Source organism: Cucumis melo, chromosome 7 (assembly GCF_025177605.1).
Source record: "Cucumis melo cultivar AY chromosome 7, USDA_Cmelo_AY_1.0, whole genome shotgun sequence".
Lineage (NCBI taxonomy): Eukaryota > Viridiplantae > Streptophyta > Magnoliopsida > Cucurbitales > Cucurbitaceae > Cucumis > Cucumis melo.
In genome coordinates, this window is record NC_066863.1 from 1,591,723 (window position 1) to 1,612,989 (window position 21,267).

The window sequence follows — 21,267 nt, forward strand, 5'->3', positions numbered from 1 at the left end:
CGCAATACGACGCCGTAACGCGGGCACTGAGAGAGAAGGATGGTGAGATGAAAGGATAGTCGTTTGATGTATGATGAACGGCGGAGAAAGCAAGTGTGCGATTCAATCTGTAATGAGGGTATAAAATTCCGTTTCATAGGGTGTGTTTTGTATTTGTTGAAAGGGAGGGACGAAGAAGAAGAAGAACAAGAAACGAAGAAGAAGAAGAAGAGGAGGAAGAGGAAGAAGAAAGAAGAAAGCTCTCTCCAGTTCTTTTGGCGTTCTTTCAAAATTTCTTCTGTTTTTTTTTCCTTTTTATTTTTCTCTTATCGGAACGAAGTTTAGTGTTCTCAATTCTAGTCTGAAATGCTGAGGATCTCTCATTTGTAAACAAGCTTGTGGGTCGAACAATTTCGCTCCTTGCTTTCAATTTTCCTCCGTCTTTTGGAATTGATCTGTTTAAAGACATAATTAAACGGGCGTGACTGTTTTTGCTTTTTTTTTCTTTTCACGAATACATTTGGGAATTTCTAGTTGAAGAAATTCGGAGTGGATTTGATTTACGAGCGAATTTTGCTCTCTTATTTAGCCAATCGATTCCTTTTCATTTGAAATCATCTGAGGGAGGTCTTGAAGTTTACTGAGGCTTGCAAATTTGTGAGAATTTCTTTTTACTGGGTTGTTAGTTATTTGTGTTTTTGGTTGTGGAATGACTCCGCTTATTGATTTTCTGTAATCTGTTTGTTCATTTCAGATGCATTTTTTTAAACGGATTTTTTAGTTTGGTTGAAGAAAATCCAAACTGTTGGGAAGATTGGAGATGATGGAAACACGGTTGTTGTTCGATAGTCGAAGAAGAGAACTCTGAGCGATGGAACTCCGTCGTTGCAATTTGGTTTCTGATTCGCATTTTCGTTTAGTCTGAAGAGTAAAAGAAGCGACCATCGGGTTGGGAATTTCTTTGAATCACAGGTAAAGAAAATTATCCTGAATCGTAGATCGTATATATTCAACTGGGTTTTTCAGATTTAGTTCGAGAGTTTGATGTGCAGTTGTTTTTTTGTACTGTGGCTTCTTTCGTTTTTTCCTCCATTCGGTGGTTTGGGGCAGAGGGGATTATTTTGATTCTTCGTTATTCTTCATCTCATGGCATCAGTCGCCTTCCTACGCTTCCCTTTTCATTTTGCGCACTGGTTTTTGTTTGCTTCAGTTCAGGTTTTCAGGTAATGCATCAAATTTTATTCACCTCCATTTTCTACTCTCTTTGAAGAGACTATTCTACTTCTTCCATTGTTCATCTCTTCCTCATTTCGAAGAATCAGAGACTATTAAATTTTTAAAATTCATATGTTGATGGAGAATATCTTTCCTCTGTATGGCTTCTGAAATTTCCATCTCCAAAAATGTTCGCGGACAGGATTTTCCTCTCAATTGGATTTCTTTCTATGATGGAAAGATGCGAGTTTGATTTGTTCTTCAGATTCGCAATCAGCAGACGAAATTTCCCAGATGCTCTTATCTTTTTTATTTTGTGAATGCATTACCTATTATTGGATTTCTGGATTTAGATCTAATATCAAATCGAAAAGAAACCCCCTCATTTTTCTTCTTGCAATCATCTTTTTTCTGACCTTAATCTTGCATAATTAAATCCCTCACAAGCTTCTCTCAATTATGAGTCTATCTGAACTCGGAAATAGCTGGAGAAGGTTCATCTTGTTTACCTGTTTTCGCTAATTAGGCCATGTGGGGGTTGGGTTGCAAAATCCAACGCAACTTCTCCATTTTCCCTCTTCATTTACTTTATTGGAGATTTAACCATGGTTGATTAACCTCAACTAACTTGGGTTAGCCTTCCCATTCCTCATTACAGTTATATTTAAAAGCCTGATGGAAGGGGATACCATAAGAACCAATAATAATAATAATATCAACGGCACCGCCAATAACAAAGTGGACACATCGGGGAGAAGCGGAGTCGACGTACTCAGATCCAATTCCGATGCTACAAGACAAACAACCACCCCGTCATCGGACTTTGTTTTGCAGTGGGGAAACCGGAAGCGCCTTAGATGCATGAAGGTCCAAGGCAGAGATAAAACCGACCCCGCCACTCCGGCTCACCGTACCACCACCGCCCGAGTCGACCGCCGAGTCGTTAGAACCGATAAAGACTCCCCGAACCGGACCCATGCTCCAGCCAATGGGTATTTGAATCTCCGCCAACGACCATCTTCTCCTCAACTCCCCCCTCCTCACCACCGCATTCTCAGGTATTTATTCTAAATCTTCTTTTTTTTTCTTTCTTTCTTAATTTTATCGTATGATGATGATGATGATGATCTGTAAATTGTTAAGATCTTAATCTTAAGCACATGATTGTGAATAATGTAAATGTTTTAATGATAAGCTTTTTGTATGGAGGAACGAGAGCCGTGTGATGATTAATTTGGGATTAGGGAAAAGAGTGTGTGTGGACCCACAGTGTGTACAGTCACAATACACCTTCACGTCGTCGTCACACGTAATCTTAACCATCGTGAAGGGAATTTTGTTAATCGGACGGCTATGAACAACACACATCTTATGTTCTTACTTTTTATTTGTTTTTTCAAATTAAAAGAAAAGGAAAATTCAAGAAAAACCAAAACCAAATCCAAAGGCAAACCCAAAAATCTCCATCTCCCCCACATTCGCTATACTTTGTCTCACCGATCTTTAAGATCCCTCCCCTCAAGGTCAATTTCGGAATTTGACTTCCTTCCTCTCTAAATCTAGTTTCTTTTCCTTTTTTTTTTTGTCTTTCTTTTCTTTTTTAGTATTTTTACTACTTTTATTTATTTATTTTCATATTACTCATACTTAAAAACGTCTTTTCCTTTTCTGTTTTTTGTTTTTTGTTTTTAATAAATAGGAACTCCGAGACGGCGGGGGCGATGAGAGGGCACGGCAACGGTGGGGTTAGGGGAATTGCGTCGCCGGACAGAGTGGCGCACGATAGAAGAGGAGGAAGTAATAACCACCATCATCATTCCAACAACAATAACAACAACCATCATCATCATCATCACAATGAGAATAACAACAAATCAGGGACTACATCGGAGAGAGCGCACGATAGTAAAAAAGGTGGGTCTTCCTCCGGTGGGAGTGGGGAAGCTGCTGTGCCTCAAGTATGGCCGCCAAAATTCGCTATTGCTTTGACGAACAAAGAGAAAGAGGAGGATTTCTTAGCCATTAAAGGCTCTAAATTGCCACAAAGACCCAAGAAACGTGCCAAGATTATCCAACGCACCGTCAACGTAAGCCCCCCTTAATCTCATCCTCTTTTAACTATTAATTCGATTATCTTTTTGTGCAGCCATAGGAAATGATCAAAAGGGTTTTTTTTTTTTTTTTTTCCTTAACATAAAAATTATGAAAAATAAATAAATTTATTCAATACAAGAAAACAACACTGCAGCTTTCACGGGCTGCGTTTGATTCACGTTCTTGTATAGGATAGGACACGGTGTACGGTTATTTTTTGCAGGTTTGCTGCTCTGCTGTTTGTATCATACCCCCTTGTCTTCTCGGCATTCTCAAGCCTATATTTTCTAGGGTTAGGAACAAAAAGTTATTAAACAAATAAATTCCTTTAGGGGTTTTCTTTTCTTAAAGTGAAAAATGGAAGATGATAAGAAAAATCTGAAACCACCTAAGGAAGTTAAACCAAGTCTTTGTTTAAAGAATAAAGATAAGGTTTGTTCGATGACTTCGGGAAAGTATCAAATAGTAAAGTAAACTCATTAGCTATATAAATGTTTTAAAATTAGGCTAAAGACAAATAAGTGTTGAAATTTAAAAAAGGGGTTCAGTAGAGTAATTACTTGGGGGAGGGTGAGGGATTAGTTAAACGGTATAAATTGTAATTAAGAGAACAATAAAGAGAGATGGTACGATTAGAAAGGGTGGTTGCATCGGATGCCATTTGATGCTCAGCCATGTGTAGGGTGATGATTGGTGTGTTATCGGTCACAAATGGGGCCCTTAGCTCTTTTGTAAAGAAAGTGCTTTTTTAGATTGGGTCCCAAAGCTGTTGGCTGATGAATACCCACCTCCTAACAATTATGATTTCACTTGATTATGCATTGTATATTGTTGAATATGGGTGCCTTTTGCTTTATTCCATGGGGTTTGAACATTTTGAAATGGTTGCAGCTGGTGAGTCCGGGGGCATGGCTATCAGATCTGACTCTCGAGCGGTATGAAGTTCGGGAAAAGAAGATTTCTAAGAAGGTGAGTCACTCGAACTAATGATATGATTTGATGATTGTGTTAATCCATGGAGAGTTGTGATTAATGGTTTGATTATGATTTGATGGCAGAGACCGAGAGGATTGAAGGCAATGGGTAACATGGAGTCAGATTCGGAGTGAAATGAGTCAGGATTCACCATAAAATGTACAAACTCTATGGATTCCCTTTTTTAAAAAATGGTTAGTAGATTGAAGGGGCAGAGCAGAGAAAGTAGGCAAATTTTTTTTTTTTGTTCCTTTCCTCTCTCGATTTATTTATTCATTCTATTTCATTCCTCCCTCTTGAAAATGCTGTTTGTTTTCGCGGTTTTATGGGGAAGGGGGGAGGTCAGGGAAATATGCAAATTAAATAAGACAATCTAACAAGGATGAATTTTTTTCCTTTGAAATTTGAAGATAGAGAAGAGTGGAGCTCGAAGATATCTTGGGATTTCCGATAATGTGATGAATCTCTTTTTTTCTCTTTTTTTGGAAGATGTTTGGGTGAGGGGAGGGAGATTGGTTGAGTGGAGATTCCTTTTTCTAGTACTCTTATGGGAAAATTTTCCAATGGATTTCTCAATTCTGAATTGGCCATTGAGGTTTTGGAATCAAATTCAAGAACCAGTTGAATTGTTTAATTTCGAAATTAATGCCCGAGTTCCCTCTTAATTTGGTTTTTTAGGGGTGGGATGAATGAACCACGTACTTTAAAATATCATCGATAATACAAACATTATTTCAATTATCTTAAATTAATTTAATGTTAAACACTCAAGATGACAATTAAGTTATGTTAATTTCAGCACTGTCATGATCGTGAAGTAAAAACACTTGGGACTTTATATCAATATATATTAACAAAGTCATCTTTCAGAAAAATCGAGTATTAGCAGAGAAGAATTCAAAAATTGGAGAGTCACATTCTCAAAACCATATTTTGTCTTGACTGCTGCATTATGCATTATGTTGAAGAAGAAAAAGTACAAAATTTAATGAAGAATGGACTTTTCGTAAATTGCAAAAGACACAAATATAATAGGCGTGGATTGCACAAACCCAGAAGTTTGGTATTATATTCATATTGACACCACACCACCCTAATTTGGGTATGCGTATGCCCTGAGACAAACCGCGTGATTCTTTTGAAATATCACTGCTACGTGTCATCATTTAGTTGGATACTTCTCTCACTCGAGATATTGCGTATCCCCATACTCACATGGCCAGGCCGTCCTTCTCCACCATTTAAATTTCGCCACGTAACCATTTCTTTTGGCAACTTCTTGCATGCTGTATTCTCCCAAATTTCACCACCTTATGCCCATTTCAATTTTTAAAACTAAACTACAGCATGTAGAGCTCTCTGTCTGTCGGAGTTTGAATCAAAACGAAATCCCTAGCTTCAATTATCTCTCTGAAACCCTAAATGAGAGAGCCATGTTTGAAATGAGATGACAATGAGAGTGTACCAGACAAAACCCATCATCATCACCTTTCACTTGACATTTAATTCTAGTTTTGACGATGATGGATTTGGACTTGATTCTTCATTAGTTTAACTGTGACGCTAATTATACACCAAACACAGCCATTAACGTAACGGAGCCGCTGGTTGTTTTCGTTGGAATTTCAAATCTTGAACTGTGAAGTTTAAAATGAGTCAAGAAACTCTTGTTTGGACGGAATAGTTTAGAAAGTGAAAACGGAATCCCTAGCTTCATTCCGCTTCCCGATTATATACAAGTATTAATACAGTTTATAGAGTGAAAGAGAAAACAGAGATCTTGAATCAATTTGACGAGACAGAGAGTAGAAAACTGAAATAATTTATTTACTCAAATAATGTGGATATATAAAAGGAACAATATTAATAATGAGATAACACACAATGAATAATAATAATACATGAATACAAACCACCAATCTCTAATAAAACCTAATTCTTGACATCGTCGAAAACCATGTCCTATACACTCAATAATATAGTCAATAAAAACCCTCCATAATGTAATCGAGCATCATCAGTAAACGAATCCATTGCTAAAATCACAAAACGCGTACAAAGTATCATTCAAGCCTTGAGTGCAGATCCAAAGAGGAGAGCAACGAAAGCACCAACACAAGCAAGACTCAAGGACGGAACAACAGAGTTAGCCGGAGAAGCCGGAGCAGGAGCAGGAGACTCTGCAGATTGTGCGAGCGCAATGGAGAAGATGGCGAACAAGAGGGCAACAAGAGCCATGAAAGAAACATTAGAGACGGCGGCCATTGCTTCCAAAAAAGAGAAAAAGATTAGGGTTTTGTAAGAAAAGAAAGAATATTGAGAGAGGAAAAGGAATGGAAGGTTTGGCAACGGAGAAAGAGAAGGGTGGGAGTGTTTATATAATAGAGAAAAGAGGAGAGATTGATAGAAAGGAGTGGAAGGAGAGAAACAAAGCTGGCCATTGGCTAAGTGACAGCTCATTTTGCTTAGATGGGTGGATCACCCACCCCATCATCCACCGTCCAAATTCCACCACAAAATTTTGGGTTCCGCTACTCCAACGTCGTCGTTTTAGGCCTTGGGATTTGAAGTAAGCGTGGAGAAACAGAAGCTGGTGGAAATTACCAACTACACCCAAAATGTTGAACCTAAGCGTAGCTCCAAAGTGGGGATTTCACACGTTATTATTGGGTCCCACTTTACCAAAACAATTATTATTCACCCCCAAGAACCAATCGAAATTTGACGCGTGTACGATGATGCATGAATTTTAGGGAATTTGGACGGTGGTCGTGTTGGGATTAAACACATATCGTTAAATTTTCTTCTTAATCATTATTTTATTTAACTTATGCCTACAAAGCTTGCATTAACCTATGCTTAATGAAGGTTTAGAATTTAGTATAGAATTGGAGGAGAAAATAAATAAAAGAATTAGATGAATTTGTTAACATTAATTTTATAATAATGAAAGTAGGTAGTAAGCACGTTATGGTTATTAATAAACTATATTGCATACTTTTATAAGTATAAAATTAAGTATTCAATAAGTGTAGTGATTAATTACATATTTTAGTCGCATACATAATTGATTATATGAATTTGTACGCCTTTGTCCATTATTAATCATAATTGCTCCATAATCATTACCTTGCAATATATAAAAAGGTAAAAATATGAGTATGATTTAGTTGTCTTCTGCATCATGATTTTTGGAACATATAGGCATGTCAATTTGAAAATTTTTCAAATCGACAAAAGTATCTAAGTAGTGAATTTCACCTCTTGTTTAGCCTAAAAATTGTTAGTTATCGACAGTCAAAGTTTTTACAACTTCACTTTTGCAATGTTCTTATACTATCTAATTTATGTGAGTGTTGAACATGATGGAATCTATCCACTTTCATATGCTTCTTAAACATGTAATAATGCAAGCTCCTCGCCTCGAGTTATCGTGGAAGTTTATTATTGGTTAGCCTCTCCCTTCGTCTCTTTTAAAATATTGAATTTTTTATGTGGATTATTTTTTTACGGAAAAGTGAATGTTGAAGCCATTTTCCTTTGCATTGGACTAGGTTAACTTGTTGTTGAAGCTATATATGGGTAGATTTGATTGGGAAGAAACAAATTCTCTTATTCCTTGAAATATCTTGGTTGTAAAAGCTATATATCAAAACGACGGTTCAAAGTTTTCATCAACTGCATCTATATTTTCTATCTATTAGTATCGTTATAAACATACAACTAGTCAACTGCGAGATTAACTCTACTAACCATGATTTAGTTTTTTGTGCTAGTTCAAAACCTTGGTTGAAAATCGTCCTCCATAGTTGGATTATGCTATTCTTGCCTATTTGTCTTTCCTCCAAAAACTTCCAAGTTTTATTAGTTGATGAAAAATACATCTCATCTTTCCTATAAACAATTTCATGCATTGTTTATGAATTTATAAAGAAGTTTATTGCTTAACAAATAAGCATTGTTTTCTAAACAAACAAGAACGAAACCATTTAGAAAAACAAACACATTCTTCGTGGCATAAAGACAAGCAACACTAACTTGCTATAGAGAGACCTCTTTCATGTCTTTTTTGAAGTGACCATGCAATCTTCTTTGTCTTTGAAAGCTTTGGTATTATTACGTTTTGCATATGATCATTTTTAAAATTTATTAAAATCACAAAACAGATTTATAATAGTCTATTACATTTCTGTGTTTTATAAATCGTGATGGGAACTCACAAACTTGCTTTGTGTTGCAATTAGGTAAGAGGGTGTTGTTGAGTAGATTAGGTATTTTGGTTTCCAAATTTTTCCAACACTATGAATTACTCCTTTTCCATTGCTTCTCTGTTTTGTGCTTATTTCTTTTAATATATTTTATTACCTCTTTTTAATGATTATTTATGGAAAAATCATAAAGGACTAAATTAGGGGAGGGGCCTATGGCCCACTATTATGATATTTTCGGCCCATAAGGTTTGAAGGTTATGGGCCTTCTTTGATGGTCCACATGATGCGATGCCCTCAAATGTAACATATCACAACAAAGCATTCCCCCAACCATATGAATATACAGATACCTGTTTTAGGAATAATAACAAATGTATAGAACCATATTATTAAATCTTCCATTTCGATATTCGAGAAAAAATTATGATTTATTATTAATAAAAGAAGTTGAAATATAACTAAGAAATAGAATTCATTCCTTTCTTTTGATTAAGCAACCAAAGCTTTGCATAATTCCTTTCAAAAAAAAAAAAATCACGTTTTGTTTTCTCTAGATAGCTATCGTATGCATTTGGAGGGTTGTGGGTTTGGAATGTACACATAACACAACAACCAAGCGTGATCCTTTTTCTTTTTTTAAAAGTACTTTTCATGTGCACTTCCACTTCAAAAAAAATATACTAATCAGTATAAGGTCCCCATTCATTCATTTCCCCCATCACTTTCTTCTCTTTTGGAGTAACATCGATTTCATTATTCCATTTCTTCACTGCAAAGCATCTTTTATTCATTCAAAACAGAACCCACTCTGCAATGAGAGATATTACATGTATTTTCTTCTTTTGTACTGTTTTTTGTTGGGGTTACTCTGAAAGAATTAGTGTTATGTGTTTGCCTATTTGTGTACTGTAATTGAATATTACAACTCTACTAACCCCTCCTGCCCTCTTTCTCTATTCTGATCATTTAACCAAATTGTGTTCTTCAATATCCAAACACATCCAATGCTAAACGTAACAAAGGCTGCAACGAACTCGGTGCGAATTTTCTTGCAAATAGAGAGCAAATGGAGGAGGTGCCGTTGTTGTAACTGCAGTTTTGACCGTTTACTATTCTTGCTAACAACTCTTCTGTAATGTCCCGTCGTCCAAATGTTGCGGGGTGAGGGCCTCCTCTCGACCAATCCACCCATGTGAGGCTTCTGTTGGCTATAACGTCTCCTGCTTCTATTGTGAGCATTGTTGGGAAATAATGCTCGTCGACGTAGCATGGTGGTCGACAGAATTGTTCGAATTTCTGATAATATTTGGTGTCTTGTACTATGCTGATTGCAAGTTTACGGTTTACTTCGAACCATTGGGAGCCTTTTCGCCATTCTGTGATGTTTACCTCTGGTGCCATGGCATCCCTATATCGTCCTCTCCCGTAAGGGCCGAGGTCGTCGAATGAACCAACAAAGCTATATTTGGATTCCTTCAAGTATTTGTATATCACACTGAAATTGAAGAGAGGAATGCATGATTCTGAGAGGAGAATGAACCATTCGTTGTTGATGTCGAGCAGCGCATTGGCTAGGAGTCTTTTCTCTGCATCGCACATACTCATTCTTCCCCATTCTGCAACCTGCCAAAATAGAATCAACAAAAATTCATCACACCATTCCTAAATGTATAACATCAAAAAGCTTGATGGGTAAACTACAATTGAGGATGAACACAAATTATAAATCAATAAAATGACCATGGCCAGCACATGGACCAAAGTTATTAATGTTTGATCACGGTTACCATACTCTGTTTATCATAATGTGATGAGAGAGAGAGAGAAAACAAACAAGTTGGAAATATTTTAGTCAACCAATTAAGGAGAGAAACATTCTAGCATAGGTTTACATTTCTCCAGTAAAAGTCCTAGAGTTGCCATAGAAACTTCAGAGGTGCCAAATCACATTCAAAATGACTTTTCCGATTGAATGTGAAACCTTCTACCTAATACCATATGTTAAGACAAGTTTCAACACTCCTTGTTCAAGCCAATAAGCAAATATATGGTTAACTCATAATCCACTTTACCATTCTAATGTAAATCACAAGCCCATTCAAGCATCATTCAGACCATTTAACATGTTAAAAACAAGGGGGAAGAGCTTATAAAAGCAATTATTGACGAAAGCAAAACCATGATAAATTCAACCAAACTACTTCATTGGTGGTACTAATGCACAACAGAACGAAATCAAAACGTACCTGGCTAGGAATTTGTCTCCCATGAAACACAGAATTATGAGTAAAATTGGGTTTGAACGATGGCAGAGAGTGAATGTAAATTGAAAAGAGGGCATGATGTCCTCTCAGAAATCTCTCCCAAAGCGGGGCAAACGGCAATGGTCCTTTAGTCAAGAACATAAAAGCAATTTTGGGAACCCTTTCGAAAGGGTAATTCTTAATCCGAGGTGAAAACGATGCTCTCCAAAACAACTCCTCATCCGTCATTGAATGCATCAAATCCACCGGAGGCCTAATCAACTCACTCAAACTAATATTGAATTCCTCCAAACAAGGAAGAAAATTGGACTTAACCGTCATCACAGCACTATCAACCCCAAAACGACGGATCGTATACAAACTAACAACCGAGAACGCAACACAAAGAACCAAAAACAACACGAATAACTGAAGTAACCTAAGGGGCAACGGCCTAGCTTGGTTGGTCCGGTTTAAAGGTACAGGGTCTTTCCCTTCTTCCAGAGGCAGAACTTTCGATTGCATTTTCAATTAAAATCAAAATAACCTTTTCTGGGTAAGCCAAAATCCAAGAGTATCGCTACCCTTCAAATCTATTCCGGTGATCGGGTTTTGTTCCAACGAACAAACCACCAGAAATCCTGATTTTCATCTGAAGGAGGGAAGAGGGAGGCGATGAAAGCGGGAAATCGCTTAAATGTTGGAATCTCAGAAAAACTGAAAAGATTTTGAAAAAGTTAAAGAAAACATCGAGAGAAGCAAAAGGAAAAGTTTTGCATGATGGGTTTTGAAGAAGACCCCATTTTGAAAAAGAAAAAACAGTTGCAGAATTTGGCGGTGAATCGATGATGATGAAGAAGAAAAAGAAGAAGAGTGTAGAGGAGTTGGAAGTGGATGTTTAGGAGAGTGAGAGGAATGAATGAAATGGTTGAGAGAATGAAGAAACAAGAAAATTGATCTGAGAAATTTGAAGAATGTTTTTGGTGTCCATAATTTGCGGCCACTCAGATTGGGAAGAATGGCGTTCGTCAGTTACGACTACGGCTCTGAGTTGCTTTTGAATCGAATTTTTTCCCCATACGAATCAAAATCAAAACAAACTCCACAGTCCTTCACTTTACTTTTAAAAATTTATTCTCTCTTTGCTTTACATTACCATTTCCTTTGCTTCTTCTCCCAATGAAATAGGAATTCTCCAAACCTTAAAACCTTTGTGATTTTATAGATATTTAATGAATTTATTAAGATCTACTTTTTGCATTTCTTGAACTATTTTATATAATATAAATTCATATTTTTATAGCTTACTCAATTATTGTAACTATATTTAATCTTATCAATTAAACATAAAAATTGTGATAAAATATCTATTTTGAGTCTCTTTTTTTGGGGGGGGGGGGTAGTAAAATATTTACGACGATTTTAAAAATGGAAAAAGTTTACCGTCCAAAAATGATTTTTTAAAAAAATTATTTGGTACACAATTATATTTTGATGACTATGTTTTAAAAAATATTTAATACACGATCTTCAACAATAGATTTATTTGAAAATGGAGAGAATAAGACTTATAGAAAAAAAATAGCAAAACTAAAGAAAGAAAGAGAATAAAGAAAAAAAAATAGCAACAAGAAAGACATGAAAAGGAATGCAGACCTGCAATATTTTAAAAAAAAAATAGTCATCTTTGTAAACATTTTATATAATATTTTGGTTGTTTGTTATATTTATGAAAATTTCTCTTTTTTTTAGTATTTTGAGAAGTTGAATTTATTTAGATGAGTTTAATTTGATTTTAAATGAAATGAAAATAAAATAGTTATAAATCAACTACGAGTATCAAGATCATAAATATATTGATACATTTATTAATTAAGACTTTAATTTGGAGGTTTTTTCAAAAATATAAAACATAAGAAAGACGATGGAAAAAAATCTGTAAAGAAATCGGAGAAGAGAAAAAGAAGAAAGATAATGATGAGGAAAAGAAAGACCGAGAATAGCTAACTTTTGGTAAAATATTTGAGTAGTTTGTTATATTTATGAAAATTAATCTTTTACTTTTTTAAAAAAGATTTAATAATTCAATTAATCAAACTCCAAAATTTAGTGTATAATTGGATTATTTTTTTCCTATTAATGTTAGTTTAGTTAATGATTTTGGCAACAATTAGTACATAAAAGGAGTTAGTTCAATGTATAATTAAGCAATCAATGAAGATTTAAATGGCAATCAGTCAACTTATTGCATCAAAAATACAATATATTTTCATCTCTTTCTTTCAAAAAAGAAAAACCATTGTATACGTAAATATAGCTTCATACATTTTTTCTAATTTAGCATATAGTACATTACAATAAATGAATCATTCATATCCAAATAAATGAACCATTTAATACTATCATTTTAAAATATCAATAACAACCATACCAAAACGATTCACTTACAACTCATTTGTTTTATAATAGTACAAATTTTACGTTAGAATTAACAAAATATCTTTACTTCTTATAGTTCTTTCAAGAAATGTAGACCGTTCGTTTTATTTTTATCATTTTTTTAAAAAATTAATTATAATTTTAGGGATAATTTAGCAAAATTTATTTTATTTTTTTACTATATATATTTATAATAAATTTTAAAAAACATAGAATAAAAAAACAACTAAATACAAAAATTTTGAACGAATAAATATTTTGTCAATCTTATTTTTGACTTAAATGTGATTTATTTTATTTATATACATAACCAATGTTGTAATTTAAATGATTATTGGTTGACTTTGTAATAAATTATTAGATGATTTTGAAAACTATATTAAATTATTTTGAAAACTCGTACGTTTTTTTTTTCACTTACAAGTCCATATACTCTCAATTCTATTATACAATACATTGGTAAATTTTAAAAATAATATTGAATTATTATAAAATTAAAAATTGAATAACTTCTACTTTCTTATTCTCCATTCTTTTGTTTAGAGAAGATTCTTTTATTTGTTGAGTAATTGAAATTAATACTACTTTGGGGTTAATCCACCTTTTGATTGATTGTATTATAGTGTTTTAAAGAATTAAAAACATAAAAAAAATCTACGAAGGATTGATTATATCTAATTCTTTTTAATGTTATAATATATTACTAACTTCTATTAGTAATATAATCTATTATTAATGGACTCTAAAAATTATAAGTTGGTTTTGTAAATAATATTCATATTTCAACTCGTATAAAATTTAACATCATTTTATAGTTTTGTTTGTAAAAAAACATACAAATTCTTCGCTAATTATTTAAAATTTTAAAATAATTTTAAGTTAATTTTCATAAATGTAATAAAACTAAAATAATATATATGGCCCGTATAACAAAAAAAAAAAAAAAAACTATGATGCACAATCATTTTTTCATAAATTTCATATATGTCCTTACAAATTATATATTCTTTGCGACTTATTAATTATGGGTAATCTCGATGTAATTAAGGTATGAGAGCAAATGATTAAAGGTAGAGTGGTTTTTGAGATGGAACTCGAGCCAACTCGTGAGGAAATTTTCGAGCAAGACTAAGGATTATCGGGCAATCTCGGGCTCAAGTCCGGTCAAGATTGAAGGTAAAAAAGAAAGTTTAAAGGATCTCGAGGGCTATCCCGAACCTATTATGGTCGAGAGTATCTACACAATCGTTCTACACAATTGTGTTCTTTCATCCCAAGGCATCTTGGGGCATGATATGTCCAAGATTGTGTATCAAAATCTACACGATTGTGTATTGTGTGCGTGTGGCCGATTTATCGTGTGTTGACTGCAAGGGGGGGTACTTTTGGTATTTTACATTGTAGGTCTGTGAGTTTTTTTTCGTTTCAAAATTATTCTATTTAGTGTAAATATTTTTTTCGCTTTATTATATTTTTCAAAAAATCTCATAATTTTATAGGCTTTCGTACGTTAGTTTTTAAAATTATTTTGAATTTTACAGAGTTTTTCATTAAAACATTTTATAAATGGTTAGAAAATTTTAAGTTTAGCTCGTTTGTTGAAAAATTGTTATCATCTTCTCATTTCTCGCATATTTTCAAGCAAGTTATTTTAAAGTAAAACAATATTTTTTAATGTCTATTATTCGGGTTTAATTGGTTTGGATTCGTTATTCAATAAGAGTTATTTGAGCGAAAGAATACACAACTCGAACAATTAGGTTGAGTCAAAAAAGTACTCGAACACGAACAACCCGTAACGAATCATAAATTTAACCTTTATTTTTAGTTCAACGTATATTGCAACGAGACCAACGAAACGATGCTATTGCTTTCTTCCCAAAAATCGAATTTATGGTTCCGATCCCTCGGCCCATTATGTAGCATATTGGACCTAGCTTGAGGTAAAATCGGGCTCTAATAGGCCCAAACATGTTTGACCTCCAAGCCCACTTTGTTTCTCACCATAAAAATACGAAATAAAATCGAAAAATTCTCATTTAAATCTTAATGTATAGGCTTAATGATTAATCCAAATATTGTCCATTGCCTATATACGTAAAACCAACCAAATACAAAGGTTAAATACGTTTTTATTTTAAAAGAAAATACCATAAATTTAAGCACTTCAATAATACCTAATGACTATCTTATGAAGTTAATAAAGAATTAGATCATGAATACTTATTATCATGGAAGGTAGAAAAATTAGAGAAAGAGACATAATTTATAAAAGGAGTTACCAAGTTTAAATTCTCAATCACTCAAATAGAAACTTTGCTGGCATTTCCTATTTAGCCATAAATGGTCTATCCATTAATTAGTTCAATCATAGCATTATTCACTTTTAACTTCCACAAGGGCTCTATGCTATATACGGCATTTGGTTACATGGCAGAGAAATTCATGTGTATGTATATATATATGAACTCTTTGTTCTATTTTTCAAAGGGGAATAAAAAGAAAAGAACAAGTTTGGAACTTTTCAATTGGGTTTTGTGTGTTTGGGTAAAATAATGGGGAAGAGAAATGATGAAGCAGTGATGGTTTTAACAATGGTGGCTTTGGTTGTTGGTGTTGCCATTGTTAATGTAAATGCAACCAATGTGGAGATGGATTTGTCTAATTTGCTGCAGATTGAGAATAAGTTAAAGCTTCTAAATAAGCCTTCCATCAAAACCATTTATGTAAATATAATATTTTATCATTTGTTTTATTGTTTTATTTTTAACATTTTGAAATGAAAGTAATATATATTAGTAGAAATGAATGAATGAATTATTCTTCTGTTGATTTGTAATTTTGCAGAGTGAAGATGGAGATGTTATTGGATGTGTAGATATTTACAAGCAACCTGCTTTTGACCATCCATTACTTAAAAATCATACTATTCAGGTTCTCTTTTTGTACATCTTCTCATACCTTTTTATGCATAAACTTGATGTTGATTATAAATCATTTTAAACTAACAAAAATGATTTTCAACCACAATGTTTATTTAAACCTTTTATCAAACTTATGCTCTTTAGTTACTAATTGACAGTCTTGTAACTAAGATTGCTCATAATTATTGTTAAGTTTGATTTGATAACCAAAAGGGGTTGCACCAAAAAATAACCGTACAAAACGTATCTTAAATAGAACCGAAAAAATGTGGTCTTGAAATTTTAAATGCAACTGTGTTAAAAGTCTCTTATTTATTTTTTTTTTTTCAAATTTCAAAGTTAAAAAATAAAAACTTATGTTTCATTATAATTTTGAACGAAAATGAACCAACAATTCAAATAAATATTGTGGATTGCATGTAGATGAAACCTGATTTGGACATTGATTTGAAGATGTCGAATACACAAAACAAATCATTTGGATCCGAATCCAATCCGTTTCAAATATGGCAAAAAAGTGGGAGTTGTCCCAAAGGAACAATTCCCATTCGCAGGGTTCGTAGAGAAGACCTATTGAGAGCCAATTCTGTCCATCACTTTGGCAAGAAATTTCCTTATGGAACTTCCAAACTCGGCCAAGAGTTCAATCGTTCTGTATGTATATATATAAATTGAAAGTTTGTTCACTTATTTGTTATGGATTCATAATCTAATGGATTAATTTGCTTCTTTGTTTTAATTTGGTGTTAAATATGATATCATCAGACAGCTATCTTGATCACAACGGGACTCAATTATATTGGAGCTTCAGGAAATATCAATGTTTGGAACCCTAAAGTTGATTTACCTAATGACTTCACAGCTTCTAAAATTTGGTTGAAAAATGGGCCTTCCGAGAAATTTGAAAGTGTAGAAGCAGGGTGGATGGTTCGTTTTATATTACATTAAATTATAACTAAAATCTCATAATAATATTTAAGATATAGTAATGAGGTTAAAAATATTTAGTATTTATATTTGTTTGGTACAGGTAAATCCCAAGTTATATGGAGATGCAAAAACTCGATTTAGTCTCTATTGGACAGTAAGATTAAGCTAATCAATTATATATATCCCCTCATCTCCTTTTATTTAGCATATAATAATAACAAAGGTTAATTAAGAATTTGTAATGACGAAGTGTTGTAAATTGGATTAGGTGGACTCCTACAAATCCACAGGCTGCTTTGATCTAACTTGTAGTGGGTTCGTCCAAACGAACCCAAGTGTCGCAATTGGTGCAGTCATCGATCCTTTGTCATCTACAAATGGACAACAATACACTATCTTCCTTGGTATCTTTCAGGTTGGTTATATAAATTAGCTTTGTTAATGAAATTACATTCAATAAGGCTTTAAATAGACATATTTAGTTAAGGTTTTGTTGAGATTGCTAATTGATGTATTGTAGGATCCTAAGTCAGGAAATTGGTGGTTGAAGTATCAAGACCAACCTGTGGGGTACTGGCCACCAACACTATTCGGGTACTTGGACCATAGTGCAACATTAGTGGAATGGGGTGGGGAAGTGTTTAGCTCAAACATAAAGGTAGTGCCGCACACAGGGACAGGTATGGGGAGTGGAGACTACGCTAGTGGGCTTTACGAGTATGCTAGCTTTGTCAAACAACCAAGAATTGTGGACTATTCTATCCAATTGAAATATCCAAACAAAGTAGGAACTTGGGCTGATGAGCCCTCTTGTTACTCTGTTGATAATTACCAACGAACATATACAAGCGAACCTGTCTTCTACTTTGGTGGTCCTGGTCTCAGTCGTGACTGTCATTGATACCATCTTCATCTACACCCTTTTTTTTCTTGTCTTTTATATATCTTCTTAGCACAATAATATTTGTGCAACCTTTAATACAAGTTTCGAATCCAAACAATTAAGAATCATATATATCATGATCTCGATCCAACCGTTGTTTAACTTCATCTGTGTGTGTTTTTTTTTAATCAATTTTTTAAAAACATATGGGATATAATATTTACGGTTTTCAACAAAAACTCAAAAAGTATATTTAAAAGAAATTCCAACTCTCAAATTTAATAAAGCAATGAGAAAAACAAAAACGACGTCGTTGCTTTGTTCCCAAACTCGAATGGAAGGTCCTGATAGTCCGGCCCAATATGCATAATGCTGAGGTAACATCGGGCTCTTAAAGGCCCAAAAACGTTTGAATTCCAAGGCCCATTTGTTTCTCATCATCTTCTTTTTTGCAATTAAATTAGGAAACAAAAATTCTCATCTAAACCTTTTCTTTTAATGGTTAATCTAAATATTTATTATTTACCTATATATCCAAGAACTTTTTTTTTTTAATTTTCTTTTCGATGTGGAGAATTTAAATCACAAACTTTTTAATTTAATCACTTACGTTGATCTTTTCTTAAATAAGTAGAAGAGAAAAACAAATATTTCAATGATATCACCAACTAATAGTCAATCCATTACACTACGATCCATTGCTCCATCTTTTTAAAAAGAAATTAGAATTGAGAGAAAATTATAATATTTTTATTTTATATAATGAAAGGCAAAAAATTACATAAAGTTTTAGATAAATATGATTTGATGTGTAGTTCACTCATCTTCTCTCAAGTCAACTAGAATTCAAGCCTTGAATTATAACTTTTCTTATTCTGCAATTTTCCATTATTTAACTACTTTCTTTCTACGTCTCTTCCTTCTTAGATTTACTCTAATTTCATTTTCAAATGGATAAATATGATTTTCTTTCTTTATTTGTTCTTACTTTTTATTATTTACAAATCAAAAATCACTTAGTTTTCAAGTTTTTGATGAATATGTGTTTACTTCATGAGTTTTAAAATTTATACAAATATTTTTAAATAATAAAAAAGGTATTTTTAAATAGAAAATTAAACAAATCAAATGAACATACTTTTAACCTTTCCTTATCATTACGTTTTCTGTCCTAAAAAAGAAAACTCAAATTTTAATGTACTAAAGAAACGAATGTGTGTTAGTATACGTAGGATCCTTTGTGAAAGAATTGGTGGTTGAAGGTGCAAGGGAAACCGGTGGGGTATTGGTCGGAGACATTATTTGGATACTTGGACCATAGCGCCACGTTAGTGGAATGGGGTGGTGAAGTTTTTAGCTCCAATGTAAGGAAAGTGCCGCACGTAGGTATGGCCATGAGGAGTGGAGATTACACAAGTAGGCTCTAACAAATATGCTTGTTATGTCAGATATCCAAGGATCGTAGATAATTCATTACAATTAAAGTATCCACAAAAAGTGGGAACTTGGGCTGATGAGTCTAATTGTTATTCTGCTTATAATTACCAAAAATCTTATACTACTAAACCTATCTTCTACTTTGGTGGTCCTGGTCGTAGTCATGATTGTCGTTGATATCTAAAAGAATCTTAATTACATGTTTATAAATAATTAGATAATCGATCCAAACACATTTGTTTTGAATTCCAACAAATCGTTTGACTTCATTCTTTCATTTTTTTTTTTTCATTTTGAAAGGTCACAAATTTTTGTTATGAGCTTCGCTTGTTAACCGATTCTTTTAATTGACACACAATTAAAAAATCAAATACTTAACTAAGGAGAACGTAAATAATTAAGATTTGAATGATTAAAATTTATAAACCCTCCATAAAATTCTTTTATCGTTTTTATTCTAAGTGAACTTATTTCAATGCGTAATGTATAGGTTCGAATTTCACAAAAGTACAAACGAACTAAAACTTGTTTTCCGAAATAGAGAGGGATTTGAAATGGGGAAGAAACTCAATTTCAATTTGAATTATTGACATTCTAAGAGAATAAACCAAAGAGGATGATTTAGAATTGGGAAGATAAAGTTTGAAAAAGAATAACACACGCAAAATGCAAGAAATTAGAAAGGCATTAATTTGTAATAATAAGACAAATTCATATATAATTTGGAAAATATGTATTACATTTTACATTATGGATGTCACACTTTACTTTAATAGCACCAAGGGGGGTTTTTAATCCAATTTTGTACACATCCAAAGTCTTGTCATATAGATGGAGAAAGGTTTAGTTAACATTCCTGAATTCATGGTTATATTTTCAAACTCCTTGAAATTATTGTACTTTCATCTTCAAATTATTCTACAAAATTCACCAACTCTTTTCTCATTCTTTTTACGATAAATTATTCAACAAAAATTTCGATGGAGACATTAGATAATTAAGATGCCTACTTTTCAAAAGATAAGATTTAAACTTTTATCTAATAGTCAACGATACTATAGAACATCTATTATTGTTGAATGTTAATCAAGATTAAAGCATCATTCTGATCCTCATATTTGAAGTTTATTAGTCTCTACATACCTAATAAATCTTAAATTTAGTTTATTAAATTAAAATCTCCATAATGGTATGATATTGTCTACTTTGAGTATACACCCTCATGACTTTGCTTTTGGTATCATTCTAAAGGTTCTCATAGCGATAAAAATAATTGTTCTCACTTACATATTCACGATCATCCTCTTATCTAATCGATGCGGGACTTTGGCCCATTATAAAAACAATAGAGTATGAGATTGAAATTTGAAATGTAGGGTTTGAGGTAGCAAATAGAGTAAGGGGAATGAGACAAAGATGTTTGGTTGTTGTGTGAAAATAACGTTGGGGCCGTAAGAGAGGAAAGGCCCACTTATCCATATTGTGGATTCCAAATGTTGTCGCATTTGGTCAATCAAGATGTGGGTGTGTTTGGTTACGAGATTACGTATCTTTGTTTAAATTACAATTTTTGCTAAACCCCATCCAGTTTGTTCCTATTCCGGTTTAACAATAATTCCACTTTTATTCCCAAACTACACTACTCTTTAGTGTACCACCAATCGACTCCAAACAAATTCAATTCGAGAGTTTCTAAAGAATCATACTAAATTCACCCAAGACCACATTTTTTACATGCGAACTTTTCTGTTTCTTTATGAATTGAAAGAAGAAAAAAAATTGTTGAAAACAATCATCTGAAGTTGTAAACATCATAGCTTTTACCAAATGAAGTATTGATATTTTATTATAGAATGATATAACCTTCCCAAGATCAAGATGCCACCTAGTAAAGATAACTTTCAAATTGTGGTAGAATTACATTTTGACTCTCTTAG

The 21,267-nt window shown here is 33.2% G+C and overlaps 3 protein-coding genes across 5 annotated transcripts; 2 read left to right on the plus strand and 1 right to left on the minus strand.

The window, feature by feature from the left end:
- Positions 1-21: 21 nt before the first annotated feature.
- Positions 22-4,566, plus strand: LOC103493642 (uncharacterized). 3 transcript variants are annotated; one of them, XM_008454477.3, is made up of 7 exons: positions 145-636; positions 734-951; positions 1,090-1,202; positions 1,853-2,252; positions 2,894-3,281; positions 4,180-4,257; positions 4,347-4,566. In XM_008454477.3, the coding sequence occupies exons 4-7, from the start codon at positions 1,870-1,872 to the stop codon at positions 4,395-4,397; spliced, it is 900 nt and encodes a 299-aa protein (XP_008452699.1). In that variant the 5' UTR covers positions 145-636; positions 734-951; positions 1,090-1,202; positions 1,853-1,869; the 3' UTR covers positions 4,398-4,566. The 3 variants fall into 3 exon arrangements, with proteins under 3 accessions (XP_008452698.1, XP_008452699.1, XP_050943815.1); XM_008454476.3 differs by lacking the exon at positions 1,090-1,202 and having other exon boundaries at positions 22-636; XM_051087858.1 differs by lacking the exons at positions 145-636; positions 1,090-1,202 and having other exon boundaries at positions 659-951.
- A 4,669-nt stretch (positions 4,567-9,235) lies between these two features.
- Positions 9,236-11,905, minus strand: LOC103493641 (glycosyltransferase BC10-like). Its single transcript, XM_008454474.3, has 2 exons — positions 10,721-11,905; positions 9,236-10,097 (listed from the first exon to the last, which is right to left on the minus strand). The coding sequence occupies exons 1-2, from the start codon at positions 11,240-11,242 to the stop codon at positions 9,459-9,461; spliced, it is 1,161 nt and encodes a 386-aa protein (XP_008452696.1). The 5' UTR covers positions 11,243-11,905; the 3' UTR covers positions 9,236-9,458.
- On the plus strand, positions 11,566-17,911 carry LOC103493897 (uncharacterized). The gene is made up of 8 exons (XM_017045803.2): positions 11,566-11,607; positions 15,832-15,882; positions 16,004-16,090; positions 16,504-16,734; positions 16,846-17,007; positions 17,111-17,164; positions 17,279-17,425; positions 17,531-17,911. Exons 1-8 carry the CDS (start codon positions 11,566-11,568, stop codon positions 17,909-17,911), a joined length of 1,155 nt encoding a protein of 384 aa, XP_016901292.2.
- The last annotated feature ends 3,356 nt before the right edge of the window (positions 17,912-21,267 follow it).